Source organism: Glycine max, chromosome 1, assembly GCF_000004515.6.
Source record: "Glycine max cultivar Williams 82 chromosome 1, Glycine_max_v4.0, whole genome shotgun sequence".
Taxonomy (NCBI): domain Eukaryota; kingdom Viridiplantae; phylum Streptophyta; class Magnoliopsida; order Fabales; family Fabaceae; genus Glycine; species Glycine max.
The window spans coordinates 51,941,560-51,968,499 of NC_016088.4; the positions used below are offsets into that span (position 1 = coordinate 51,941,560).

Sequence of the window (26,940 nt, forward strand, 5' to 3'; positions counted from 1 at the left end):
AATACGTTTTTATTGTCTATAAAATGAGTGGATTTTAATTTTAATTCTTTTATTATTATTTTTATTCCTCTAGAATTTGAAATTATCATTTTTAATCTCAGTAAATAGAGTGAATTTTAGTTTTAATTCCTATTTTATTTTATTTTATTTTCATCCATTCAATATTTTAATTTACTAAATTTTGTTACTGAAATTTATTTTAATATAATTAAATAATATTTGTTTTAAGTGATTATAAATTTTTTAGAAATGTGACATGCTTATACATTATCACAAACATTAGTGGATTGCCATTTGTAATAATCACATGACCTTGTGTAAAACACATAAGAAAAGCCTTGTGAATCAAAAAATATAATTGGAAGAAGAAATCTTATAAAAAATAATTAGTTAAATTTTTTGATAGAATCTTTTTAAAGTTGGTGAATTTTTTATACTAATAATTTATAACAGAAAAAAAAAACAGAAATTGTTAACTAGTGACACGAGACAATATAAAAAAGTGATTTCATATTTTTAATTTTATGAAAATAAAAAAAAACCCTATTTATTTTATAAGAATTTAAAGCATACTTCAAATTAAATAATATAATTATTTAAAAGAATGAGGTTTTCTTCATTTTGACCAGAACCTTAAATTTGACTACAACTATTGTCCAGGTCCAACGGTTAATAGAACGTAATTCGTTATTTGTAAGTCAAACTTCTGTGGGAAATAAAAGTTAACAAAGTCGCAGTTGATTGAAGGAAGCTTCTCATCACCACACACGAAAGAAGTGGAACAGAAACCCCCGTTTGCAGAAGATCTAGTCTTGTTGGGAGAAACAGAGCAGAGAAGAAGACAACATAAGATGGCCGAGGTTGCTGTGTCAACGGTCGTTACCAAGCTGACGGAGCTGCTGGTGGAACAAGCAGCAGTGGCGGCGGTGTCGGTTTCACAGCTGGCAGGGGTGAGAGAGCAAGTGGAGAACCTGAAGAACGAATTGGGGTGGATGCAGAGCTTTCTGAGGGACGCAGATGCAAAACAAGAAGGCAACGACCGCGTTCGCATGTGGGTGTCGGAAATCCGAGACGTGGCTTTCGAAGCAGAGGAGCTCATAGAAACCTACGTGTACAAGACCACCATGCAGAGCAGCTTAGACAAGGTGTTCAGACCCTTTCATCTCTACAAGGTGAGGACCAGAATCGACAAGATCCTGTCCAAGATCAAGAGCATATCCGACCGGCGCGAAACATACGGCGTCGTTGTAATGACCCGTGATGATGGCAACAACAGTAACGAAAGGTTGAGGCACTGGAGACAGCCTTCTCCTTATTCTGAAGAGGAGTATGTTATTGAGCTTGAGGATGACATGCGGCTGCTTTTTACCCAGTTGCTTGCAGTGGAGCCAACGCCTCATGTGGTTTCTATTGTTGGTATGGGTGGTTTGGGGAAAACCACTTTGGCTAAGAAGCTCTACAATCACACCAGAATCACCAACCATTTTGAGTGCAAAGCGTGGGTGTATGTATCTAAGGAGTATAGGAGGAGGGATGTGTTGCAAGGGATTCTCAGGGATGTGGATGCTCTCACCAGAGATGAAATGGAGAAAATACCCGAGGAAGAGTTGGTCAACAAGCTCCGCAATGTGTTGAGTGAGAAACGGTATTTGGTGGTGCTTGATGACATATGGGGCATGGAGGTTTGGGATGGTTTAAAATCTGCATTTCCCAGAGGGAAGATGGGAAGTAAGATATTGCTCACCACAAGGAATGGGGATGTTGCTTTACATGCTGATGCTTGTAGCAATCCTCATCAGTTGAGGACTTTGACAGAAGATGAGAGTTTCAGATTGCTCTGCAACAAAGCGTTCCCCGGAGCGAACGGCATCCCGTTAGAGTTGGTTCAGTTGAAGAGTCTTGCAAAGGAGATTGTGGTTAAATGTGGAGGTTTGCCTTTGGCTGTGGTAGTGGTTGGTGGTTTGCTGTCTAGGAAACTCAAGTCAAGTGGGGAATGGAAGCGGGTGCTGCAAAATATCAGCTGGCACTTGCTAGAAGAGCAAGAGAAGATAGCTAGAATTTTGGCCCTTAGCTACAATGATCTGCCTCCTCATTTGAAGTCTTGCTTTCTATATTTGGGTCTTTTCCCAGAGGGTGTGAACATTCAGACGAAAAAATTGATCAGACTATGGGTGGCGGAGGGATTTCTACTGCAAGAAGGAGAAGAAACTGCAGAAGGTGTTGCTCAGAAATACTTGAATGAATTGATTGGTAGGTGCATGATTCAAGTGGGAACAGTAAGCTCATTAGGAAGAGTCAAAACAATTCGCATCCACCATCTTCTTAGAGATCTTTCACTCTCTAAAGGAAAAGAAGAATATTTTCTCAAAATATTTCAGGGTGATGTGGCAGGTCAATCGACTAAAGCCCGGCGCCATTCCATGCATTCTTGCCATGACAGGTATGACTCCTTAAAACACAATGCTGGTCATTCACGTTCCCTGCTGTTCTTCAACAGAGAATATAATGATATAGTGAGGAAACTCTGGCATCCTTTGAATTTTCAGCAAGAAAAGAAATTGAATTTCATCTACAGGAAATTTAAGCTGCTCAGGGTATTAGAATTAGATGGTGTTCGGGTAGTTAGCCTGCCAAGTTTGATAGGGGACTTGATTCAATTGAGGTATCTAGGATTGAGGAAGACTAATCTAGAAGAAGAACTTCCACCTTCCATTGGAAACTTGCAAAACCTACAGACACTTGATTTAAGGTATTGTTGTTTTTTGATGAAAATACCAAACGTAATTTGGAAGATGGTGAACTTGAGACATCTCCTCCTGTACACTCCATTTGATTCTCCAGATAGCAGCCATCTACGGATGGATACATTAACCAATCTACAAACCCTACCGCACATTGAGGCTGGAAACTGGATAGTAGATGGTGGTTTAGCGAATATGATCAACCTCAGGCAATTGGGGATTTGTGAATTATCAGGACAAATGGTGAATTCTGTTCTTTCTACTGTACAAGGATTACACAACCTCCATTCACTGTCACTATCACTTCAATCTGAAGAGGATGAATTTCCAATCTTTATGCAGCTGTCTCAGTGCACTCATCTTCAGAAACTCTCTTTAAATGGAAAGATCAAGAAGCTACCTGATCCACACGAATTCCCACCAAACCTCTTAAAACTAACTCTGCATAACTCCCACCTACAGAAGGAGTCTATTGCCAAACTGGAGAGATTGCCAAACCTTAAAGTGCTCATTTTGGGTAAAGGGGCATACAATTGGCCGGAACTGAACTTCAATGGTGAAGGGTTTCCACAACTGCATATTTTGCGACTTGTTCTTTTGAAAGAATTGGAGGAGTGGACAGTTGAGGAAAATGCAATGCCAAGGCTTGAGAACATGGTTATTGACCGCTGTGAGAAGCTGAAAAAGATTCCAGAAGGACTGAAAGCTATCACTTCTCTGAAGAAATTAAAAATTATAGGAATGCCAGTAGAATTTGAACATAAACTTCGGACTAAAGATTTGTTCGACTTCACAAATACTCCAGTAATTGAATCAACTACAGACATTTTGGCAATTGGTAAGCTACTTTATTCACCAAACAAATACAAAATTTGATATGAAGTACATTGTATGTGAAGACAAGAATTTAGAAAACTTACTTTCGTTACTGCAGATTAGTTTCTGGCACAATGTTAGTGGGTGACACATGCCTTCAGCTATGGAATGGAAGCATTTTCAAGTATTGGCACTCCAATTTTCAGCATGCCTGCTTTAGTTTATTGTTGACAAAATACATACTGCTTGATGAAGTGTCAAGCACTGATAACTTTTTCCACTTCTATGCACCCAGGATGTTACTCCCTTTCATCCTTTGGGAATGGCTTCCAATAACTAATTGTGAATGCCATTAGATGTGGAACTTGTGTGAGCAGTACATAGAGCATTTCTCTGAGATTGAACAGCTATGCCAAATTCAACAGAAACCTTTTGCTCACAAAAGGATATCTCAATTACAGGTAAATGGCCAATATTTTTTCAATTTTTTTTTAAATTTATGGTTTAAATTTTAAATGTGGCCAAAAAAGGGTCCCGGATATTCTTTGTCCTGTGTTTTGTTTCTTTCATTCCAACACAACTGAACATCACTAGACACTTACCAAGTTTTGTAATTATATATCTACTAGATTTTGCTATATCTCTTGCAATCCTTTTTTCATTTACAGCAAGTGTTGGTGCAGTATAAAGAATTTCATTGTTATGTAATGCAACCTTCTCGCAGTAACTACAGAAAAAACTTGTCATTATTAATCTCAGTAATCAAGTAAGTTCTGTACCTCATTCCGTTTTGCCTTTGCATCAACCTTCTCGCCCATGAACGGGCATAATGCATTATTCTGTTTTGCACCTCCATTCATTGTTCTACCTCAGACTATAAAAAGCCTGAAACAAGGTAACTTCTTTTTCTTCATAAAAAAAGGAAAAGGCAGCACCTTCTATTGCACTAGATTTTTTGGTTTTCCTTCTTTTGCATTAGATTATTAGTGTGATTAGATTAAGTTCATGCTGAGAAATAATCAATTATGTTTTCACGGTGAGCACGCTAGTACCTATTTTTGTTTTTTTATTAGTTTTTTTTTTTATAGAGTTTAAAAATATAAATAATTGTTTTTAAGAAATTATTCTTTTCTACTCCTGTACTTAATTTCAAAAGAAATTAATTTGCATTTGGAAATAAATTTTAAAAACAGTTTATAGTATTTGAACAATAGATTAAGTATTTTTAAATATATTTATGCTTTTCAACAATTTGAGTCTTGTAGAATAATTAGTTATAGAGTAAATAATTTATGAGTTGATAGTATAAAAGATTTTTATATTATCATTGCAAGTTATTGTATAAGATAACTTTATTTATTTTTATAATAATTATTTTAAAAATTATATTAATTGTGATTTCTTGTTATATCATAGTATTATACATTGACAGTAGTCAGTAGTACATAACTAGACATTAGATTATATATATATATATATATATATATATATATATATATATATATATATATATATTGATTTCATTTAAAAGGTAAATTCAAAAAGAAACATAACACAACATTTTATTTTGCATATGAAGCATAACTCAAAGAAAAGGGAGTTCAATAAAAATTTATTGGAATTCTATTTTATTCAACATGAAAGGTGATACAAATTTTATTTAAACTTGAATACCTACATAAATTCCTACTACTTGAACAATCAATTCTAATTTCAAGCCTGACCTTGAAACATCCAATTACATAAATTTAATTAAACACACAACAACGCTATCAAAAGGATATTCAAGGCACATCACGACACTGCTAATGACTTGCTCAACTCACCACAGAATAGATCAATGGACACTCCTTTTTTTAATGCGGTAAACAAAGTAAAGAAAAGTAAACTGTAGGTGCAACTATCACACGTGCAACATGACAATGATATCACTTCATCACTTGTTAATTCTTCTGCAGTTCTTTCTGATCTCACCCCTTGACCCTGTTAAAGGAGTAATGTTTCCCATCTTAACCATGGACTTGGCAAATTGTTCAAAGAAAATATCGTTGTTTTCTGCATACTGCTTCACTAAATCCGCGGATACTTTATTCTTTGTCAAGAGAATTTCGTCAGAACTTAAGAGACCCTTGTTAGCCAGCAAGTTCTTGTAATAGAAGTTGTCAAATTTAATTGGGGTAACAAAGTCTAGGACAAAGAGATTCTGGTCCCCACCAGATCTTGGACACCTAGTGCGCAATTCAGCAGCATACACTTGATCAAGAGTGAAGTCTGCTTTTCCATTGCCTGTTTGGTTGTATAGTCTTTGCCTGAAGCTGGTGCATCGGGAATTTCCTATAGTGTGGCTCCCTATAACATTACAAATATTGTTTATGCTGGAAATGCAGCTTTAAAATACCAATAATTGAAACTATCAAACGCACGCTGATATAGTCCAAATGGGATTTCACAACAAAATATCATGTTTGATTGTATTTTGTCAAAGTCAAAGTTTGCTCCCAAAGCCCATTTGTTTGAAAGTGAAAAAAAAAAGTAACTTCTGCGTTGGGTAAAATTTTCATACAATGCTAATATATACCTGAGTTTAAGATACAATTTGTTAATTAAAAAAATACAAATTTTTAAATATAAATCACTTCACTCCAAATTGACTTCTAACCAAAATTAATTTTATAAAATCAAGTTTATTTAAAATTGAATTTACAAATTCTCATCCAAACATATATTGGTCTCAAGAAAATAAAGGTGGATGGCGATTTAGAATTGCAGAGTTGGAGAGCAATAGTATAAGGGATAAATTTATGCCTTGTTTACAAATGTTATTACAAAATAGACTTTTAAACAAGTGTTCAAAAGGTGAAATTAGACATAAAAAATAAATTTGTATCATATAAATATATTAGACTAGACTTTTATAAAATCTAATCTACTATTTGCACATTTGTCTCATCATTGCTTTGAGTATCAATCATTTTAATTTTATAAATTATAGTTTTATTTATGTAGAATTTTTTTCGATTGGCCTATGAGCTTATTAGCTCATGTAGAAAGAAGACCTTTGTAAAAACTTTAATATCAAATAAGTTTTTAGATAGGTTTATAGGTCAAATCAAACTTAGATTAAACCTAAAATAAAGTTTATAATATGTAATAGACCAAATTTAGACTAAATTTTTTAAATAATCAAGTCCATTTTTTTTCCAGCTAGACCTAGTCCATTTAAACAAAATTTTGTTCAACCCAACCTATTTTCACTTCCATTGAAAATCAATGAGACTCTCTCGCTTACTTTTGAAGCACAAAAACATGTTTTGCAAAATTTGTGTATGTCTCATTACATTAAAATAAAATCAAGTTTGTTTCCAAAAGTGCATTTAACTAAAAAAAATGTATTCTGTAAAAAAAATAAAAAAATGTAATTATTGTGTTTAGTTGAAAATTGTATAGTAAATTTTACTGCAAAGTTGATTTTGGAATAAAAGTTTTGAAATATACATGATTTTGCTTTAAACTCAATTTTAACCGCATCTAAGGTTAAGTTTGTAAATACTCATCAAAACAAATTATAACCATAAACCTACATGCTTTGAAGGCAAAAAACCATAGACAAATAAAGTACTGGGAGTCTTACCAGATAGAGCAACTAGATCAACAATGTCAAGCCCCTTAAGCTTGAACTTAGTTAAAATGGTCTGGAATGTGTTGTTGGGAGCAGGAATGTTGTTATTTGAGCCACTAATACTCGCACCAAGAGAGTCCCTTCTGCCCAAAGGTACTCCCCAGCTTGGTCCCCCCGTCTGCAGAGATTATAAATAAGGCTTGATAATAAAGTTTTGATAGTCAAATATCAAGATAAGGGTATTAGAGTGCAAAAAAAAAAAAAAGATACTTACAAGAACAGTTGAATCTCTAGCAGCTAGAGCCAAAATGTCAGCACATGACACTGTATGTGGGCATTCCTTCTCTAGTGCAGATTTAATTTCATCAATGACTTCAAATCCTCGGGCTGAATCACGGTTGGGATTTGACCTCTTCTCACTGATAATAGTTCCACTGCTATCTAGCAGCACCGATGCATCACAGCCCTGAAACATTAAACTTTGAGTCATGCATTTGAGCCATATAAGTTCTACAAAAATAATTCATGTACACTCGTGCTCATAGACACAATACACATGTAATAAGTGATATAACGTGACAAAAAAAGATAGAAGAATAAAAGGTGTCAACTAGGTGTATAAACTGTGTAGCTGTCAATATATCATTATACTAAATTCTATAATATGCACATAAGCAAGACTCATAGATCAGATAGTTATGCCACTACTATGAATTTTCTATTTATATTAACTAAGTTATGGGGTTTGTTATCTGTTATATATAGAGACCTTGACAAAACAATCATGGAAATGTAGTCTGAGCAACGAAGCAGCCATGCGGGGTTCTTTTGCCACTGCCTTGGCAACGATGGATTGGACAATCTCTTGAGCTCTGGGGCATGAACCGTCGTAGAATTGAGGGTAGAGGTAACCTCCTATTTTCTTTTTACAGTGACATAAGGGAGCAAAGGCTAGTAGAGACAGAAGTAGGAGAAAGTTTATAGACTTCACCATTGTTGTTCCCTCCTTTCAAGATCACTTGCACAGATCAAAAGAAGGGTTGTTGAAGAAGAGTTTTCAAGTTGGATTGAATGAGCACCGTGATGGGGTATGGTATTTATAGAGAAGAACTTGATAGAAGATTATTGCATGACAGAGAACGAGTTTGAAAAAAGGCCCAATGGAAGGGTTGAAAAAAGGTGGAGTTGGTAACTAACTAGTTTTCAAATCCGTATAAAAGATGAAGAGTAGTTAGCTCTTGGTTCTTGTCATGTTAAATCACCCAAAGCTCCAGTATTTACAAATTGGGTTCGTAGTCTAAATGCAGAGCAACATGCTTTCAGTTTGGTATAAAGCAAAAACACTTGATGCAGAAAGAATAATGCCGTTTTTCAAGTAAATTTCTCAATAATTTTTACAAGGAGATAAAAGATAAGATCAAGAATTATGAGGTAAGATGAATGACACGATCAATGGAAATTAAAAAAATATTATGAAAAGGCAAAATAGTGCAGTATTATATATGTAAAAAGGCCTTAGCTATGGACCCGGTTCCTTTGACATTGTTACGGTATCCTTTCTTTGAAAGTTATACTGGTCTTTTTATTTTAACATCAGCATCAATTCCTTTGTTTAGTTCTTTTTTTAAGCAATATCTTTTGCTTTTCACTAGACAAAATCATGATTAAGGCTAATAAAGTATTACCACCATGGTAAAATAACTTTCATTTTAGTAAACTATTTTAAGGTTTGATTAGTTATTTGTTTTTTCAGTCCCCATGCTTATAAATTCTACATTCTAGTGCCTACATGATCAATTTTTTTTGTGTGTTAGTCACTATTTTTTTTTGCACAGTATAAAACTGACACAAAATGAAGATATAAAAAATTAAATAATTATATTTTATCGTTAAAAAAGGACTAAAACATATAAAAATTACTTGTGTAATAACCAAAATATAGAGACTAAAACATAAAATGAGGACAAATGTAGAAATCAAATGATTAAACTATTTTTTTTACTTGAATTAGTTCTCATTTTAAAATATCAAAGACATATTGATTATATCATTTTTTTTCTTGAAAGGCTTTTGATTATATCGTTTTAACTTTGTCTTTCTCGTTTTTTCTCCTAAATAATCATAAATTTATATTTTTTTCCTTTTATGAATTAAATTATTAAAAAAATAAAGGTATTTTAGTCCCATAGTTTTTCTTTCTTCTAAATCTTATAAAAGTTTATTAATTTCATCAATCATTGCACAAGACTTTAAAGCTACATTTTAAAATAGAGATATTACATCATTGACACGTTATTTTCTGAAAATAATATTTTAATAGTTTTTCTCTAAAATATTTTTTTCCATCATTCATATTTTTTTTATAAATATCAATCATGTTTGACATATAATTAGTGAATGCTTCTTTAGCGGACAGAAATTTAATTGTATTTTTTTTACTGTGTAAATCTAAACAAAAATTATACCCAACTATGGTTGATTAACATAATCTAGTCTATCATTATTTTAGTGAATTTAATAATCTTTCCAAAAAGAAGTATATTTTAAATGAAATTTAATGAAGGCTAGCTATAATCTCACTCGTTCACTTTTAAGACATTCAATCTGAAGGGCTTTATCCCACATTTTCTATTCAAAAGGCACGGACTTCATTAGTACTACCTCACGCGTACGTTTGGAATCGAAGTTTAAAGTTAAAGGAATGGATTGAGACGGAATGAAAACATCATAATCTTTATTTTTTTTTTCATAGTTTTTTTCCCTGTACAATGATTGTAATAAAGTTTAAACTTATGAGTTTATGTATATTATACTAACTCCTACCATTCTATCTAAGCTAACGAACTACTTTGTACATAATTTAGAGTAGAGGACGGAAGAAAATATAAATCGTACGTACTACAATAGTTACTCCTTTTTATTATTATTATTTAGACTATCTTTTTTATATTATATTTCATTTTTCATTTAAGATAGTTATGTCATTTTATATAATTTTTCTTTCATTTCTCTTTCTATATGTTAATCGAGTGAGAAGTGCGCCAAATTATTTCAAGTAATAAAGTAAAACGGAAGTTCGAGTTAAGTCCAGATAAACTTTGTTTGTACTTAGATTGATATACTTTTAATTTCAAGAAATTAATAAATTCAATTAAAGATTTGAGAGATTGGAGATTGAAAGTAAATTGATATAAAGTTAAAATAATTACCTAAAATAGACAAGGACAAGAAAAACAAATACTTTCGGGGCTCTCATGTTAAGATTGACTCAGAATGTAAATATGTTGGAGTCTAGCCTACTAAAACTATTCTTGATGTAATATTAATGATTTTTTTATTTAATATCATTTCAATTATCACCTACATCTACTTGTTTATCCTTATCATGATCCTTCAAGTAAAAGAGTCTACTTTACCTAATCCATCTCTTAATCCCTTAATAGAATAAATCAGTTAAATTACATTATGAACAAAGAAACAATATCATTCTATTCCTAGATATGAATCATTTAGATGTTCTTTCCTAGTTCTAAGAAGATAAACATTTCTCAATGCCTAAATCCTAAAACACATACATGAATATGGGTGATCAGTTCACAATCAATGAAATTAAGCACAAAAAGAGACAATAATAATTAAAATAACATTAAATAGATAATAGGAAATAAATTACATCACCAACATTTGGTTGTTAGACTCTCAACATTGAGGGTTTTAATCTCCATTGTCACGAGAGACTTTACAATTGCAATGAGTTGATGGGAAGAGAAGAAGAATCAATATATGGGGGAGAAATAACTCCTAATGGTTGATTCCCCGTATTCATACACAAATTCTAGCCTTTGCTCTCTATAAGAAGCTCTAATCTTATGGATCTTCAGTGTGTAGCCATATGTCTTTTTTCCTTTGTCTTCTCCTCCTTTTATAGGCATAATTTAACTTAATTTTTATGCAACATCGCACTAAGCGCAACTGCTGCATGGAGCGAGTGAGGCGGTGGTCATGCGCTTAGTGTACGACTCGCGCTAAGCGCATTTGACTTCTTTGCGCTGAGCGAGTGCTACTCGTTGAGCGACTGCGTTGCACTGAGCGTGTATGACGCGCTTAGTGAAAGTCTTCAAATCTTCAACTTCTCTTCCAAGTTTTCTTTTATGTTTCTGTAACAAATATACCATCAAAAGAGTTTAAATTGACCAATTTAACACTTATTGGACAAAATTTCATATGGTGTTAAAAACTCTAATTATTCGCATAAAAAGAAACAATAAAAAAAGAAAAATCTAATAATTTTTATATCATCTAATCGTAAAATATATCTATGCGTAGCATTTATCACTTTACAACCAAGAAGGATGAAAGAAATATTTTATCTTTTTCTTTTCATTTTCTCTTCTATCAAATAACTTACAAAAATTATTTCATTTTCTACTCATTTTTTCATATTTTCATTTCACTTTATTTCATTAACCAAATAAAACTGAGGCCGAAGACTAGTAATTCAATGGAAATAAAAGGTTGGTAGGTGGTTAAGAAAAAAGAAAATAAAAGAAAGGTCACATGTTTTAGCTCTCCTACTAACAAAAAATTAAAAAATTAATAATTAATATTTATTGATAAAAAACTATTTCTATCAGCCAAGCAAATTACAGTTTGGATCCTTCAGTTGCTTGCACTATAACTGAGTCTTGAGTTTAGAAGGCTTCCATTCAACTATCACAACATCGAAAACCTTGCAGTACGTTCTTGTTCTCTGTGTCTTATTAGATGGAGTCTATGAAGTTGGCTTCAGCTGCTCAAGTTGACTTCATCGTAGCTCTTGATATTGTTGACTAAATTTTCCTAGCAATTCAAAAATGGTATCTGCAACGTGATAACTGAGAAGTGTGAAGGATACCAGCGCCAGCTATAAATAACCATTCCATCGCCTTGGATTGATTCTTTCAAATGCAATTCTTGCATATCTTTCCTTTTGTTGATATTTTCTTTTTCACATTTTTTTCATTGGAAAATGGCTACCTCGGGTATAATAAAAAAGAAGGAAGAGTGATTTTAATACGGTGGAATGGTGGACAGAATGATATATTATTATATTATAATAAACAATTGTATCCACGTTAGCATTCTTAATTTATTCTCCTTTTCTAATTGTGTCGGTGAAAATTAAAGAAGCTACAAAGGCTACTGTCTGCTAATGCTCAACCTTTTATGAGTTAAATGTGAATAACTTCTTCAATTTTGAAACCCGTAACATTGTAACAACCTTCATTTAGAGTTTTGCAGCTGTTTATATCTGTAAGGATATAAAATACTAATGTTGATAAGGGCTAAAAATAAATAATAAAGACTATTATTAGATGATTCATATATGATGCAATGTAATGAAGGAACAGGTATGGTTGGATACCTGCCCCTCTCTACGTTTCAACTTTCAATTAGTCTATATCTCAAACTAAAGTTGTCTTCTCTTGATTTAACATTATATTCTTAGCATTACTTCTTTTCGTTTATTTTTGGGTAGTGTATATGATTATTGGGTATATAGTATATGTGCTTATCTTTGATTCCAATGAAATCGACAACTTGGCTACTAAAAAATTAGGGAGTTGTAGACGTACGGAGTGGGATATATAGGATCACTTTCTTCCCCTCTTTCCATTATTATTTTTTTATCAATTTTTTATTTTATAAGATAAGATAACATCAAGTTTAGACATGTAGCAATGAGCATTAAAGTTGTAAAGATAACTAAGGATTATTACATAAATGCAACATTATTCAAACCAAAATCAATAAAGTGAAGTTACATGCTCTGTCTCTTACTCTCTTAATTAATAATGCTTCATAGGTGCACTTGCTTTACTTTTAAGTCTTCCAAGCTCCACGTTCACGGACCACGTACAGTCCTCGGAATACCCACATAATATAAGGACAAGATTACTTTATCGCATGAAAAAGTAATTCTCGCACACGATGAATCCAAAAAAGTTAAGAAATAACATTAAATAAACCTTAATAAGTGCTCTTTTCTGTTCATTATTAAATTTTAAATTATTAAACTTATTAGACACTAATTGTAATCTACAAAAAAGTACTCTACTTATTAGGCAAAAAAAATTCTGTTCATATAGAAATTGTATTTGTATATATTTAATATATTTATAGAACAAAAAGAAATAGAAAGAGAAGAGAACGTGCACAACATAAATTAATTGATATAATAAAAAAAAGTAAAGAAAAATTAATGATAAAAGTATTGTTTCTTTTTTATGATTTGGAACGAAAACAGATGAAAGTAACTTTGTGTGTATATGTTGTTACAAGTATTATGTATGCTTATATTTGTACTCGATCACACATAAAGCTTTGCAGCTTGAATGTAAGGAAGATATCAAAGTAACTCGATCGGAAGTAATTTTGTATGCATTTGTTGTTAGGAGTATTATGTATGCTTATATCTCTACTCGATCGGACATAAAGCTTTGCCGTTGGAATGTGAAGAAGATATCAAAATAATTCGGGAATGAAACATTAGAAAGCTGTAAAGAAAGGTTCTGAGATACTTATAAAGAACAAATGATCACATGCTCATATATAAGAGGTCTAATCACCTTTAGGTGGTTGGGTATTCAAACTCAGACCTTGTTGGATGTGTGGGTACAAGAAAATCTATCCATTGGTTATGTATTTCTTTTAGCCAAAGGAGCAATATCATGGAAGAGTGCAAAATAATTTGTTGTTACATCCACTATGAAAGTTGGATTTGTAGCTTATTTTGAGGATATAGTTCGAACTAATTGGATGCATAACTTTATTTCAAGACTAGGAATTGTCAACAATATTTCCAAACCACTAAAAATGTATTATGGTAACTCCACAATAGGTTTTTCTCTAAGAACGACAAGTACTCTAAAGGTGTTAAACATATGGAATTAAACTACTTTGTTGTGAAAGAAAAAATTCATAAACAAAGAGTGTCAATAAAAAATATTAACATAAATCTCATGATAGCTGATCCTTTGATAAATGGATTATTGCCCAAGATATTTATTGAGCATGTTGAAAATATGAACATTATTGTTATTAAAGATCGTTGAGTGTAATGTTTACTTTTGTTTTGGATTGTTGACACTTTGAGCTCATTTATGATATGTTTTTAATTACATGTTCTCTATGTCTGCATGTATGTTTCTATTAGAGTAACACAAACAAGCATTGTCTTAAATAAAGGCATTGTGTTGGACTATTATGTGCTTCTAATTATGTTTATATTAAGGAGAAGTCTAAACTGTGGTACATGAAAGGAATTATGCTGATTAAGTAATGTAAAATCGCTATGACTTAGATACGTATTCTTAATTATGAAATTATGATGTGTTCAATGTATGAAATAATTTAGTCATTTCAATGTGCATTTGTAAGTTTAATTAATTTATTTGTTTGCCCATGATGTTAGGTAATGTCACATAAGCCAAGTGGAAGAATGTAATATTTAATATCTCATGTGAGAAGTATGTGACTTATTGAAAATTAATAAATAAATGATTAATTGTTGTGGATTAAGTTGAGTAGTTTTTAGAGATAACTAATATTTGATGAGTGTAGTGATTATAAAATGGTTAATACTTACTAACTAATGTGAAATAAGGTCTCTAGCTTGATATTAGAGTATTCTCTTAACCCTAACTACCATCACGAAAAATAAAGAGAATAAAAAGAGTCAAAGGAAGTGAAATCTTGTTATCTCCTCTTTCAAGGAATTAAAGTGCACCAGACAAAAGTCTTATTATGGAAAAAAATATACATTGTTATACTTGATCTATTATTATGAAAACGTAGGATTATATAATGAATATATGTTGAAGATAACTTAAAATTAGGGTTTAAAGAATAATAAAAATATGATGAAAATAAGATTTTAGATAGAATTTAAAGAATACTAATGATATTATAAAAATAAGATTAACAAGCATGGGTATAAAATAAATATTTATCATCTTTTTTTAAATTTCTCGTCAACCATCTTAGTTCTTAAGTGATATTTTATTGAAAAATATATATTATTCCGAAAGTATATCTCTAGAATTATGAAACATAGTTTCAGAGATACATTTCTGGAATAAGTATATATAATTCTGAAAATACATTTCAAGAAAGGAAAAATGGTGTATTTCTTTAAGTAAAAGAATATAATGGGTAGGTAGAAGGGTGTACTTAGCAAAACTGGGGTGTAAATAGCAAGAGCCCAAGATTAATCTATCATTGGGCTAAAGGCAAAACCGTACTTAGCGAAAAGGGTCCTATATACAGGAAGCCCTTTTGTCACTGTTTTTTTGTTGTTAGACCGGAAAAGAGAGCTCTTTTTGTGGGTTAGCTTATACTTCATATATATAATATGCCAAACATACTCTCTAATTTTGTACTAGATATTGATTTATTCTGTACGGACATAATAATAGGACAGGCTTTGCATAATGTGCAGAGCGCCATAGCCCTATATATACTATACATAGAGAGTAAGTCCTATCCTAATAGAGACCAAAATTCTGATCAGCATAATTTATATATTTTGAGCATTATGCTTTTCTTCTGGTCGTTTTGAATATTTACTAGTTCGCATATTGAACATTTTTGTAAGAGGGCATTTGGGAAGTCTCCTGAAAGGCAGAAACTAAAATCTAATTCCCCGTTAATGTCTGGACCTCTTGTTAGGGCATCCACGGATTTGCTCTTTAAAAGAAGAACTGCATTACAAAAAGCAAAGTGTTATACAAAAATCCTTCAGTAACCAAATAATTCTGTAGCAAATAGCAAAGTTAAGGTAATATGGTATAATATTCTATTGTTGGGGTACATACAAATCTCTTCTTCTTCTTCTTCTTCTTTTTGTCAAGATAAGCCGAAAGCTCTTCTTGCTTAACAAGTGAAGCCTCCAGAGCCTGACAATGCAGAACCATTAACAAGACACATCCGAAGGAAAATGAGAGAGAACCTCGGTTTTTAAAACAAAAACAATCAGAAATAGTAAGCACTTTGGCTTAAATAATGGAGACGGTTAAAACAAGTTATTTGGTACTGTGGAAGTGACTTGTGATTTTTTATTTTATTTTTAATTTCAATAAACTTTGCAATGAAACTAATAACTGATTTGGTTCTTCTTATAAGTTGTAATTTAATGGAAACAGTTACATGTACAAGTTAGTATAATGAATTTACCTTCTTGGTAGCCAAAAGTTGTTTCTCCAAGTCATCGGCTCGAGTTATAGTTGCATTCAGCATTTGCTCCTTCTCAGGTGGCATGGCAGTAGGCTGATTGTTGATGGTGACCATTTTCTCCTCCAACTCAGCCATGCGTTTCATCACAGTCGAAAACTCTGCACGAGACAAGGCAGTTCCAGGCAAATTGATACAGACACACCAAACGACATGAACACATTCCGACATAATTATAACTAATGCTTAAAATATAGGACACTGAGACACTCACAAGTCGCGACCTTCTTACTTTTGCATACTTGTTGCTAAAAAGAAATATTCTTGGCATAGATAATAAAGGAAATCAATTCTTAAAAGAAATAAAATTCCATCCTCCGTGTGTACCTGTTGATGCTGCAGTTTTATCAGGCGTGTTCTGAGGCTTGGAAGCTTTCTCATCAACTTTTTTCACAGCAGATTTATCAGCCATCGGGGATAAGTCCTTAGGCTGGGAAGCTTTAGTAGCAGGGACCTGTGAGCTTATGTTTTTCAGAAAGTTAAAAGTAAGGAAACAAAAACTAGAATAACATGATGATGAGGGAGCTCAATGGATCTACAAAACTACTAATGCTCAGAAGGACCTACGTGTTGTGAGATCTCCTCATAACGTATAAACTATACTAATGAATATCTAAAAGTACAGCTGTGCAGGTTAAAGAATTAATGAATAAAAAAATTAATTAAAAATCACGCTGGAAGTGCATTGAAAGTCATACTTGATTTGTATTAATAATACTTTTAAAATAAAAACATTTCATTTTTAATTCCTTAACATGGCCCTAACATTTGCCATAAGTTTATGGCCATATGAAACTACCAAAAGATACTACACAATATCTGCATAATGGTGCACAGCATTCCAAAGGAAGTAGCCCACGTCTAAAAGCCAGTCACATAAAACAGAACACTTAAAATGTTCATGAAACTAGCGGAAGAGGAAAGGCACATGCATGATCAGTTGACATGTTTAGTTTTACAATTTATCGTTTGAATAATCAAGTTTAATAAGCGTTAGTGTAAAAAAAAATACTTATTAATAAATAAACTTATAGATTGAATGTTCTCTTAATTTGTATTTACATTAGAAGTATACTATCTAGAACTTTACATCCGCCATTACGTCCTGAAAGTTGTCTTATTTTTAAATAGATTTAGCATGGATATTTAACATACCTCTTCAACAACTGGAGAAAGGTGAGGGGTGTGATTTGCCTCCAATTTGGAAGTCTTGTGTTCCTAGAAATGTATGCTCATTTATTAGTCCAAAATTTCATAAATGACAGAAAGCACTGATAGTCTCTAAAATATCAAAATGATATGCGAAAAGCTAATAGCATTTGAAGAGGCACAACTAAATGAAAATGAAATGTATTATCAAAGAGCTTAGGAAGAGCTATCTCACCTCAGAATTTTCTTTCTCTTCCTTGCCTTGTGACACACTTTTTTTTGAACATTTGTGGTCACCATTCTGAACCATCTGCATTTGCATAACAGTAAGTTTAGGAATCCGGATCCATACATGGTACATGAATTATCAACTAAAGTTCTAAGTTGAGAAGCAAGGGGAAAAAACGAAAAATAAAATGGATTGTAGGCCTACCCTCATAATTTCTGCATCCTTCCAAGGGCCCTTATCAGAGCGCATGCAGCCTCCTTGATCAGCACATGTACAAGTACCTCCTAAAAATTCAGGCAACTCACTGGCAAAGCAAAACCAAGAACCTTCTCAATAACCTTTTGTCAATTTTATATGAAGACTTTAACATGGAGAATGAAATCAGAGGAAAGGAGGGAAAATCAACGAGATTAAAAGTACTTGTAAAATAAGGAAAACCAAATGCTGAGATATTCCACCTATTCATGAACTCACCTTGCATCAATGATTTCTAGCAATTTGGTGTCATACTTGTTGCCAAGAACCTGAAAATTTATGTTCGAGCGACATAATTATATTTTTCTGACCAAAAAAGTAGATTTAGGATAAGGTTTATATGCTCACGTTGATTTTTGCGGTGGTCTTAGGATCAAGGAATGATTTTACGGTGTTCCACAGTATCCTAAATCCAGAACCTGCATTGATGATGAACATGCGATTCAAGGTCTGCAATGAAGCAATCAAGAACATAATATTACTCACTAATCCATAATTCATTCACAATAAAATTCAACTTAAGTACAAAAACTAAAAAAAACACCTCTGGATAGTTGTCACCGTCAATCTTCTGAAGGCGAGTAACGAGTTCCCTAGCATGTTTGTTGAAGTTTTTAAGCCCCTGCGGCATTGATACAATATTAAAGTTTTAGCAACTTCTCATATTTTCCAATTTTTCCTTTATTAGTGATATCAGGATTAATTGTGTCCACTAAAATACCATCTCTAAGCTTTTGTACATTTTGTCATTTTAAGCTAAGCCATGTTCAAATGTACAATTATATTTATAAATTATGACTTCATTCTTGGCATATACAATTAACTATTTCTCTTACCACTCCCTGCACATCCAGGATAGTTGTACTTTGATCGATGTGCTTCTTTGCAGCAATTGAACAGGCTGCAAACTTTACATCAAATGTCCTCTCAAATTCCCTTACGTGGTATTTGATATAGCGATCCATGGTTGTGACTTGCATCATCTTCGTGGCATCGACTTGGCCTAATCTCTCTATGTACACAGGTCTTCCATCTTTGTCCACTCCATGATGTCCTTGGGGATAATATTGCAATACTTCATCAATTTCTTTGAATTCAAAATCCTGGTATAAAGGGCACAAAAGAGTTAAAAAGAGAAAATAAACTTGCTAAAAAAAAAAACTGCCAACAAGAAAAGCAATAGGATACAATAATATAATAAACAAATCCCCTCAAGCCCCACAAAATATTGTCGTTACAAGTACCTCCGTGATGGTGTCGGCACCAAACTCCTTCCTCCATTTGAGCATTTCAGACCACATTTGCTTTGTTTTCTCAATATCAAATTTCCTGGCCTTCAGGAATCTATACAAGAAAATACAAAATTAGTGTAAGAAAAGTTTCAGGTTCTTATTTTAATCAATGACATGACATGATATGCAAGTACACACCCATTCTAGGACAAGGAACCAATAACCATGCAACATGCAAGCCATATGATAAATGGAAACCGGATTCAGTGTAATCATTTTTGCACGCATGTATAACCGTTAGATGAAGATTGGACAACAAAGATTTCCAATGTTTAAATAGCATGTTTGTAAATATCTTGAGAATAGAAAAATCACATTTAAGATGTGGAAGCTATAACTATTAGCTTCTGAAAATCACATTTGAAACGTGAAACCGAACACACTATAAGTTGATTGAATGAGATAAAATATGAGTCGTCCATTTTTCATCTTAATGTGTGAATGCGTTGAGATGCGAATGCAGAGAATCCGGATCAATCACGAACGAAAAACATAGGAAGGAAACAAGACCTAAGCATCATATGATAATCATCGTGTTTTGCAGGAAGAAGTTCGTCCAAAATAAGAGCTTGACGGAACTCATCAACTATTTTCAACTCCTCAGCATCGTGGACATCCTCAATTTCAACGGACATGACCTTACTGCTTCGCCTACCCTTTCTGGTCAAAGAATTCCTCAGCATGTTAGAGGCATTGATTGCTTTCTTCTTGAAAGAACCTACAAAAACACATGACAATATTCAAGAGCCGGCCGCATCCATCACACTAAAGATAATAATTATTAATAACATTCAAAAGCTAAATATGTTGGTATTTAGAAAGATGGGCAAGGATAAGGAATCGACGTGAAAAGGAAAACGCAAGGCCTACAATAAATAAGTTAACCTTTAGGAGACATAGTTCCAGACATGGTGTCGTTTGAGTTGATTGCTTCCTCTGGCCTTGCAGGATTTGAAGACAACGAATCAAGCACTCATATCATACAGGGCAAGAAAGGAAACAAAGACACTCCCAAATGCCCTGCCTGCAACCCCACCAACCAACAATTCATTAGACACACACGACACCACCTTTTTTCTATTTACCATTGTCCTACGTTGCATTAAGGATAAACCAAAAGCGAAAAACAAGACAACAAAAAATGTTGCAATGAAACGGTACCCGACAAGACTAGCGTTAGTTATGAAAGAAGAAGAAGAAGAAGAAGAAGAAGAAGAAGAGAAAGATGTATTTACCTATTGAAAACGAAGAGAAGCAGGGAGAAAGAAAGAGAGGTTATAGAGAAGATGGAGGGTTAACTAAATCCATAATCCTGAAAATAGTTGGTTTTGGAAAAATGGGTAAGAGACAGTGTGGCACCATTGACAATGCTGACCAAGTCTCAGCAAAACCGTGAACTTCTCTGCTATTTCAGAATTAGAAAATAAGATAGATAGATATAACAACGACGGGTTTGGTTTGGGCGAAATGCAAGGTTGTTCCATTCCATTCATATATGTATCATTATCGTATCATATGTCATTCTCATATCACAATCTATAGTTGATCGCCACGTGCTTCTTCCTTCTTCTCACTGCCCATAACTCAACAGTCAAACTCAACTATTATTCTATCTCATTTTCATATTTTTAATTTCAATTTTTGGTAACTAGTATTCTGTATATTATACAGGATAAATATTTACTTTTATATAATAAATAAATATTTATCCAATGAATATGTTTATGAATCCAACCCAGTTTTTTTTTTTAAATGGATAACTCATTTTGAAAACTTTAATAAAAAGAACTTATTTTAATAAAATTATTCAAAAAACTTATTGAAATAAGTTTTCAAAAACTTCTATAAAAATTACAAATAAATTATTTAAGTTTAAATAAGTTTTTTCCATACTCTTCCAAACATCTCCTTCACTCATTCTTGAAATTAAAAATAGAAATATTTAATAAAAACACATCTATTATATTAAAAATATATTTAATAATTAATTTTGAATAATAAAAAATGGTGAAAATATATATTAAATATATTACTTCAAAACATTTGACAACCCTTTAATAAGAACTCCCTTCCTCATAATTCCAATCCTACGAAACGAAACAGCCCTATTAACTCTTCCACTCCTAATCAATGAATTGGAAAAGAATTGCTATGCGGGTTAATCTATGTTCTATGAATTCATACTTTTCTCAAGATCATTCATTGTTTAGAAAATTCAACAAATACTTTGATTTGATGATATGACTTATATTAGGCATTTTCTCCTGTCCCTCCTTGTTGCACTCACTTTACTGGTTCACCCGAGTATCTTATATCATATATGTGTTGGTCATGTCCATATCCACAAGTCACTCCATGTTTCCAATTGGATAACTTGCAATAGGGTTACTGATAATCGTGTAAAGGGAGAGTGTATGAAACTACCGGATTACAGGGTACAAGAGAGAAAGAACATGAGGAAAAATTGTGGATAATGGTGTGCTGAATTGATGTTATGATGAGAAATGAGGCAAGGAACCAGGGACGCCAAATTTTTAGTGTTAAACTATAATTACATGAACAAACACATGTCATGCTGATAGCACAGAGGAAGCAGAAATCGCAAAAACAAAGAAAAGCAACAGGATAGCAGAAACAGGGGTACAAGCAGTAAGTGGTAAAAGGAAAATTAGTAAGCCTACATACCTTGATGAGTATGTGTGAAGACTGAAGATTGAAATGCTGAGTTGGCAGGTGAAAGATTTGCTGAGATCTTCGTAGAAGCAATTCCTATCCAATTCCGTTAGCAAGGAATATTCCTAAGAATAGGCATAGGAATTCTGTTAGGCAATTTACTATATATACATGTAATAATCAGTGAATCAATAAGAATAATATACATTCCTGTCTTTTTCCCAGTTCTTCGTTCTAGGAGGCACTGGCCCTCGAAGCCAGTATTCCCTTTTGATTCCCTTTCTGTATCAACTTTTGGTGCTCTCGTTGCCCTAATGCCTGATTCTGAGAAGAATCCAGGCCCCTCTGACCGCTTGGAGGATGCCCTGCTTCGCCTTACTACCCAGAATATGTATTTGGGCGAATCTGTTCATGCCCTGACCCTTCAACTCAAGGAGCTTCTTCAGCGTACGAACACCACACCACAATCGAGTCCGATTCCGATTCCTCTTTCTCCTACGTCACCTACACCTGCGTCACAACATCATATGAAGTTAGATATTCCACGGTTCGATGGTTCAGAGCCTCAGGGTTGGATCTTTAAGATCAACCAATTTTTTGAGTACCATAGTACTCCAGAACAAGATAAACTCACCGTGGCTTCGTTTTATATGGAAGGTCGCGCATTGGCTTGGTATCAATGGATGAAGGCGAACAACCATTTCACCTCTTGGTCATCCTTCATTCAGGCCTTGCGTGCTCGTTTCGCTCCGACCCCGTACGATGACCCTACTGGTGTTTTGTTCAAGCTTACGCAGAAGGGGACAGTGGCCCAATATCTGACTGAGTTTGAGGATCTTGCGACTCGTGTGGTGGGCATATCCCCTCCGCTTTTATTGAGTTGCTTTATCTCGGGCCTTTCCCCTGAGATTCGCCGAGAAGTTCAAGCGCATCATCCCCTTTCTATGGTGCAAGCTGCTGGGCTTGCGCGTTTACAGGCAGAGAAGGTCCTTGACCAACGTCCGTCTCCGCGGTCACGACCACCCAACCCAACTCCCTTTCCGCCTCAGCTTGGCCCTCCTCCTTCCCTCCCCGCGCCTACCCTACCTCCGTTATTGAACCCACCCCCACCCCCTCGTCCTCCAACCACTCCCATGTCCACCCCAACCCTCAAACGGGTCTCCCCCGATGAAATGGCTCTCCGCCGCGAGAAAGGGCTTTGTTTCAACTGTGATGAGAAGTATCACAGGGGACACAAATGCTCCTCTCGATTTTTCATTCTCATTTCAGATGACCTAGAACCCATACCCTCTCATATACCCATTCCAGACCTAACCCATCACCCACCACCCGACCCGCCCGATAACTTGGATTTATACCCGACCCAAATCTCCCTTAACTCTTTAGCAGGCCATATTGCCCCGGAGACCCTCCGTTTTGTAGGCCAGCTTTCCGGCCAGCCCATGCTCATTTTAGTTGATGGGGTTAGTACCCACAACTTCATTCAACTGCAGATGGTCACGAAATTGGGCCTCTTGTGCCACGAAACAAAGCCATTACAGGTGCTAGTAGGAAATGGTCAGCATCTGACCTGCAACTATGTTTGCGAAGCAATTCCTGTTGAAATACAAGGCCTTACCTTCCCCATTGATTTGTATGTCTTGGCGATTTCGGGCGCCAACATAGTCTTGGGCGTTCAATGGCTCAGAACCTTAGGGCCCGTTCTTACGGATTATACCAAGCTCTGTATGCAATTCTTTTTTCAAGATCAGTTGGTGACATTACAAGGCGACACAGAGGATACCCTGGGGATGTTATCTTCCTCACAATTCTGGCGTCTTCTCCGGCGACAAAGTCCTGGTTTATATTTCCACATTACCGTCGCACCATCTGATACGAACCTGATTTCTAGTGCTGATTTTCCGGAGGACATTCGTTCCTTACTTACTAAGTTTGATTCTCTGTTTCATCCCCTTCAGGACATGCCTCCGGCGAGGGAAACCGATCATCATATACACTTGTTACCCCAAGCTACTCCCGTAAATGTGAGACCATATCGATACCCATACTTCCAAAAACAGGAAATAGAAGCGCAAGTGGCCTCAATGCTGCAAAAGGGGTTGATCCAACCCAGCACTAGTCCGTTTTCGTCCCCCGTCTTACTTGTGAAGAAGCACGATGGTTCATGGCGCTTCTGTGTCGATTATAGAGCCTTAAATGCGATCACAATTAAGGATCGATTTCCGATACCCACGATTGACGAACTTCTCGATGAATTGGGCAGTGCTCAGTGCTTCTCCAAGCTCGACTTGTTGCAGGGCTACCACCAAATACGCATGCATTCCGGCGACATTCCGAAGACAGCTTTTCGGACACATCACGGCCACTTTGAGTTCAAAGTGATGCCGTTCGGGCTTTGCAATGCCTCGTCTTCCTTTCAGGCTACTATGAATCTCATTTTCCGGCCCTACCTCCGCCGCTTTGTCATCGTCTTCTTCGACGATATCCTGATTTACAGCCCTTCTTTCTCTGACCATCTGAAACATCTGGAACTTACTTTTCAGGTACTCCTTGACAACAATTTTATTCTCAAGCTGTCTAAGTGCTCCTTTGCACAGTCGCAGGTGGAATATTTGGGGCATTTAGTTTCCTCACGGGGGGTAGAACCTGTCGCGTCCAAAGTTGCCGACGTGGTCCAGTGGCCAATCCCTCAGTCACCACGAGCTCTACACAGCTTTCTAGGTTTAGCTGGATTCTACAGACGTTTTATCAAAGGTTATGCTATGATCGCCGACCCCCTGGTCAAGGCTACAACAATGGAGCCCTTCCAATGGTCTTCTCAGGCACAAATGGCATTTGATCAACTTAAGCATGCGTTGTCCACGGCTCCGGTCCTTGCATTACCAGACTTCCACCTACCATTCACGGTGGAGACGGATGCTTCTGGTATTGGAATGGGGGCAGTGTTGTCCCAACAGGGGCATCCCATTGCATACTTCAGTAAGCCCTTCACGGCCAAGCTTCTTCGATCTTCAACCTATGTACGGGAGTTGTTTGCAATCACAGCAGCAGTGAAAAAGTGGAGGCAATACTTGTTAGGCCATCCATTTACAATTGTCACCGACCATAGGAGCCTTAAGGAATTGCTTACACAGGTCATACAGACCCCAGAACAGCATACCTATTTGGCTCGTTTAATGGGGTACAATTACACAATTCAATATCGTTCGGGCTCACATAATCAAGCTGCTGACGCGCTGTCTCGACTACCAGAGCACATGCCACACACTGCCACGATGTCCCTGCTCCTTTCAGTCCCATGTTTGACTTTTTTAGATGAATTGCACAAGAAATTACGCCAAAATCCCCAATATATTCAGCAGTTCCAGGAGGTTGCTAACAGCTCTGAGTCACATCCTGATTTCACTATTGCAAAGGACCTGTTATTATATAAAGGTCGTATCTGGTTGCCACGTAATATTCCACTAATTCACTCTTTTCTCACAGAGTATCATGCTATTCCAACCGGAGGACACATGGGAGTCGCGAAAACTGTTGCTCGTTTATCTGAGAATTTTCAATGGCAGGGACTCCGACAAGATGTCGCTGAATTTGTGGCTCGATGTATGGAGTGCCAGCAAACTAAATGCGAGACCAAACGTGTTGCGGGATTACTGTGTCCGTTACCGGTACCGGCGCGGCCATGGGAGGATCTATCCTTAGATTTCATTACAGGGCTGCCGCCGTGTCAAGGAAAGACCGTTATTCTTGTGGTGGTTGACAGATTTTCAAAGGGAATCCATTTAGGTTCATTACCAACGACACATACGGCACATATGGTGGCATCATTATTTGTCGACATCGTCGTTAAGCTGCATGGTATTCCAAGGAGTCTCGTTTCCGACAGAGATCCTTTATTTGTCAGTCATTTTTGGCAAAATCTTTTCCACCTGAGTGGCACGAAGCTGCGGATGAGTTCCGCGTATCACCCTCAGAGTGATGGACAAACTGAGGTGATGAATCGAATTATCGAGCAGTACCTGCGTTCTTTCGTTCACCACCGGCCGGGAACTTAGGGCAAATTGCTTCCGTGGGTTGAATGGTCCCACAATACTTCGTGGAACGTGGGCACGGGATCGACTCCATATGAGGTGACATTTGGGCGGAAGCCCTTTAATTTTCCTGATTACCTTGCCGGATCTTCCCAAATAGCTGCCGTCGATGACATATTGACGAACCGTGATGAAGTATTTCAGAGCATTCGAAAGAAACTGTTAAAGGCACAGGAGTCAATGAAACGACAAGCAGATGCTAAACGAAGAGAGTTATCCTTCCAAATCGGGGATTGGGTCCTTCTGAAACTCAGGCCGTACCGGCAGCGATCTGCGAGGGGAACACAGTCAACTTCTGGCAAGTTGGCTAAAAGATATTACGGCCCATTTCAGATAATTGACAAGGTGGGAGCAGTGGCCTATCGTTTGAGGTTACCGGAGGGAACTCGGATTCACTCAGTTTTTCACTGTTCCCTACTTAAACCATTTCGCGGTGAACCTGATGTAGTTCGTATAGCTGACTTTCCAGAACAATTCCTCAATGACCAACCTTTAATAACTCCATTGGCTATTTTGGATTATCGGAAAGCTGCAGATAACCAGAATGCTCCGTGGGAAGTATTGGTTCAATGGCAGGGGTTATCCCCAGATGAGACATCCTGGGAAAATTGGGATCAACTTAAACAGGAGTATCACCTTGAGGACAAGGTGATTCTCCAAGGGCCTCGGGAAGTTGATAGCACAGAGGAAGCAGAAATCACAAAAACAAAGAAAAGCAATAGGATAGCAGAAACAGGGGTACAAGCAGTAAGTGGTAAAAGGAAAATTAGTAAGCCTGCATACCTTGATGAGTATGTGTGAAGAC

At 35.4% G+C, this 26,940-nt stretch overlaps 4 protein-coding genes and 1 long non-coding RNA gene across 7 annotated transcripts; 2 read left to right on the forward strand and 3 right to left on the reverse strand.

The window, feature by feature from the left end:
* Positions 1–666: 666 nt before the first annotated feature.
* Positions 667–4,627, forward strand: LOC100788025 (disease resistance RPP8-like protein 3). 3 transcript variants are annotated; one of them, XR_005891917.1, is made up of 3 exons: positions 667–3,579; positions 3,676–4,018; positions 4,226–4,627. XR_005891917.1 is itself a non-coding variant. In XM_003517157.5 (2 exons), exons 1-2 carry the CDS (start codon positions 852–854, stop codon positions 3,678–3,680), a joined length of 2,733 nt encoding a protein of 910 aa, XP_003517205.1. In that variant the 5' UTR covers positions 667–851; the 3' UTR covers positions 3,681–4,195. The 3 variants fall into 3 exon arrangements, 1 of the variants encoding a protein (XP_003517205.1); XR_412916.4 differs by lacking the exon at positions 4,226–4,627 and having other exon boundaries at positions 3,676–3,741; positions 3,853–4,195; XM_003517157.5 differs by lacking the exon at positions 4,226–4,627 and having other exon boundaries at positions 3,676–4,195.
* A 541-nt stretch (positions 4,628–5,168) lies between these two features.
* LOC100788562 (peroxidase 72) lies at positions 5,169–8,569 on the reverse strand. The gene is made up of 4 exons (XM_003517158.5): positions 7,946–8,569; positions 7,451–7,642; positions 7,189–7,354; positions 5,169–5,906 (listed from the first exon to the last, which is right to left on the reverse strand). The coding sequence occupies exons 1-4, from the start codon at positions 8,168–8,170 to the stop codon at positions 5,494–5,496; spliced, it is 996 nt and encodes a 331-aa protein (XP_003517206.1). The 5' UTR covers positions 8,171–8,569; the 3' UTR covers positions 5,169–5,493.
* A 2,236-nt stretch (positions 8,570–10,805) lies between these two features.
* Positions 10,806–12,183, reverse strand: LOC121175031 (uncharacterized). The gene is made up of 2 exons (XR_005891921.1): positions 11,824–12,183; positions 10,806–11,333 (listed from the first exon to the last, which is right to left on the reverse strand). It is a non-coding gene; the product is annotated as an uncharacterized lncRNA (long non-coding RNA).
* A 3,395-nt stretch (positions 12,184–15,578) lies between these two features.
* LOC100527533 (phosphatidylinositol/phosphatidylcholine transfer protein SFH12-like) lies at positions 15,579–20,791 on the reverse strand. The gene is made up of 15 exons (XM_006572777.4): positions 20,607–20,791; positions 20,257–20,395; positions 19,882–20,089; positions 19,324–19,423; positions 18,916–19,182; positions 18,624–18,701; positions 18,428–18,529; positions 18,299–18,348; positions 18,029–18,128; positions 17,831–17,905; positions 17,602–17,664; positions 16,774–16,900; positions 16,390–16,547; positions 16,032–16,112; positions 15,579–15,917 (listed from the first exon to the last, which is right to left on the reverse strand). The coding sequence occupies exons 2-15, from the start codon at positions 20,279–20,281 to the stop codon at positions 15,906–15,908; spliced, it is 1,446 nt and encodes a 481-aa protein (XP_006572840.1). The 5' UTR covers positions 20,282–20,395; positions 20,607–20,791; the 3' UTR covers positions 15,579–15,905.
* LOC121172731 (uncharacterized) lies at positions 20,597–26,936 on the forward strand. Its single transcript, XM_041015041.1, has 5 exons — positions 20,597–20,749; positions 21,954–22,020; positions 22,105–22,152; positions 22,270–26,067; positions 26,236–26,936. The coding sequence occupies exons 1-5, from the start codon at positions 20,597–20,599 to the stop codon at positions 26,934–26,936; spliced, it is 4,767 nt and encodes a 1,588-aa protein (XP_040870975.1).
* Positions 26,937–26,940: the final 4 nt, after the last annotated feature.

What these genes read in the sequence shown, in the direction of transcription:
- LOC100788562 (XM_003517158.5), bottom strand. Translation starts at nt 8,170, where the DNA reads ATGGTGAAGTCTATAAACTTTCTCCTACTTCTGTCTCTACTAGCCTTT. An exon ending in CTAGAGATTCAACTGTTCTT is followed by an intron (nt 7,355 to 7,450) that starts GTAAGTATCTTT and finishes TAATCTCTGCAG; the next exon opens with ACGGGGGGACCAAGCTGGGG. An exon ending in TGATCTAGTTGCTCTATCTG is followed by an intron (nt 5,907 to 7,188) that starts GTAAGACTCCCA and finishes GTAATGTTATAG; the next exon opens with GGAGCCACACTATAGGAAAT.
- LOC100788025 (XM_003517157.5), top strand. Translation starts at nt 852, where the DNA reads ATGGCCGAGGTTGCTGTGTCAACGGTCGTTACCAAGCTGACGGAGCTG.
- LOC100527533 (XM_006572777.4), bottom strand. Translation starts at nt 20,281, where the DNA reads ATGTCTGGAACTATGTCTCCTAAAG. An exon ending in AGACCACCGCAAAAATCAAC is followed by an intron (nt 18,349 to 18,427) that starts GTGAGCATATAA and finishes ATAAATTTTCAG; the next exon opens with GTTCTTGGCAACAAGTATGA. An exon ending in AAGAGAAAGAAAATTCTGAG is followed by an intron (nt 17,665 to 17,830) that starts GTGAGATAGCTC and finishes ATACATTTCTAG; the next exon opens with GAACACAAGACTTCCAAATT.
- LOC121172731 (XM_041015041.1), top strand. Translation starts at nt 20,597, where the DNA reads ATGTATTTACCTATTGAAAACGAAGAGAAGCAGGGAGAAAGAAAGAGA. An exon ending in CCATTGACAATGCTGACCAA is followed by an intron (nt 20,750 to 21,953) that starts GTCTCAGCAAAA and finishes TCATGCTGATAG; the next exon opens with CACAGAGGAAGCAGAAATCG. An exon ending in AATTATCGAGCAGTACCTGC is followed by an intron (nt 26,068 to 26,235) that starts GTTCTTTCGTTC and finishes CTTCCCAAATAG; the next exon opens with CTGCCGTCGATGACATATTG.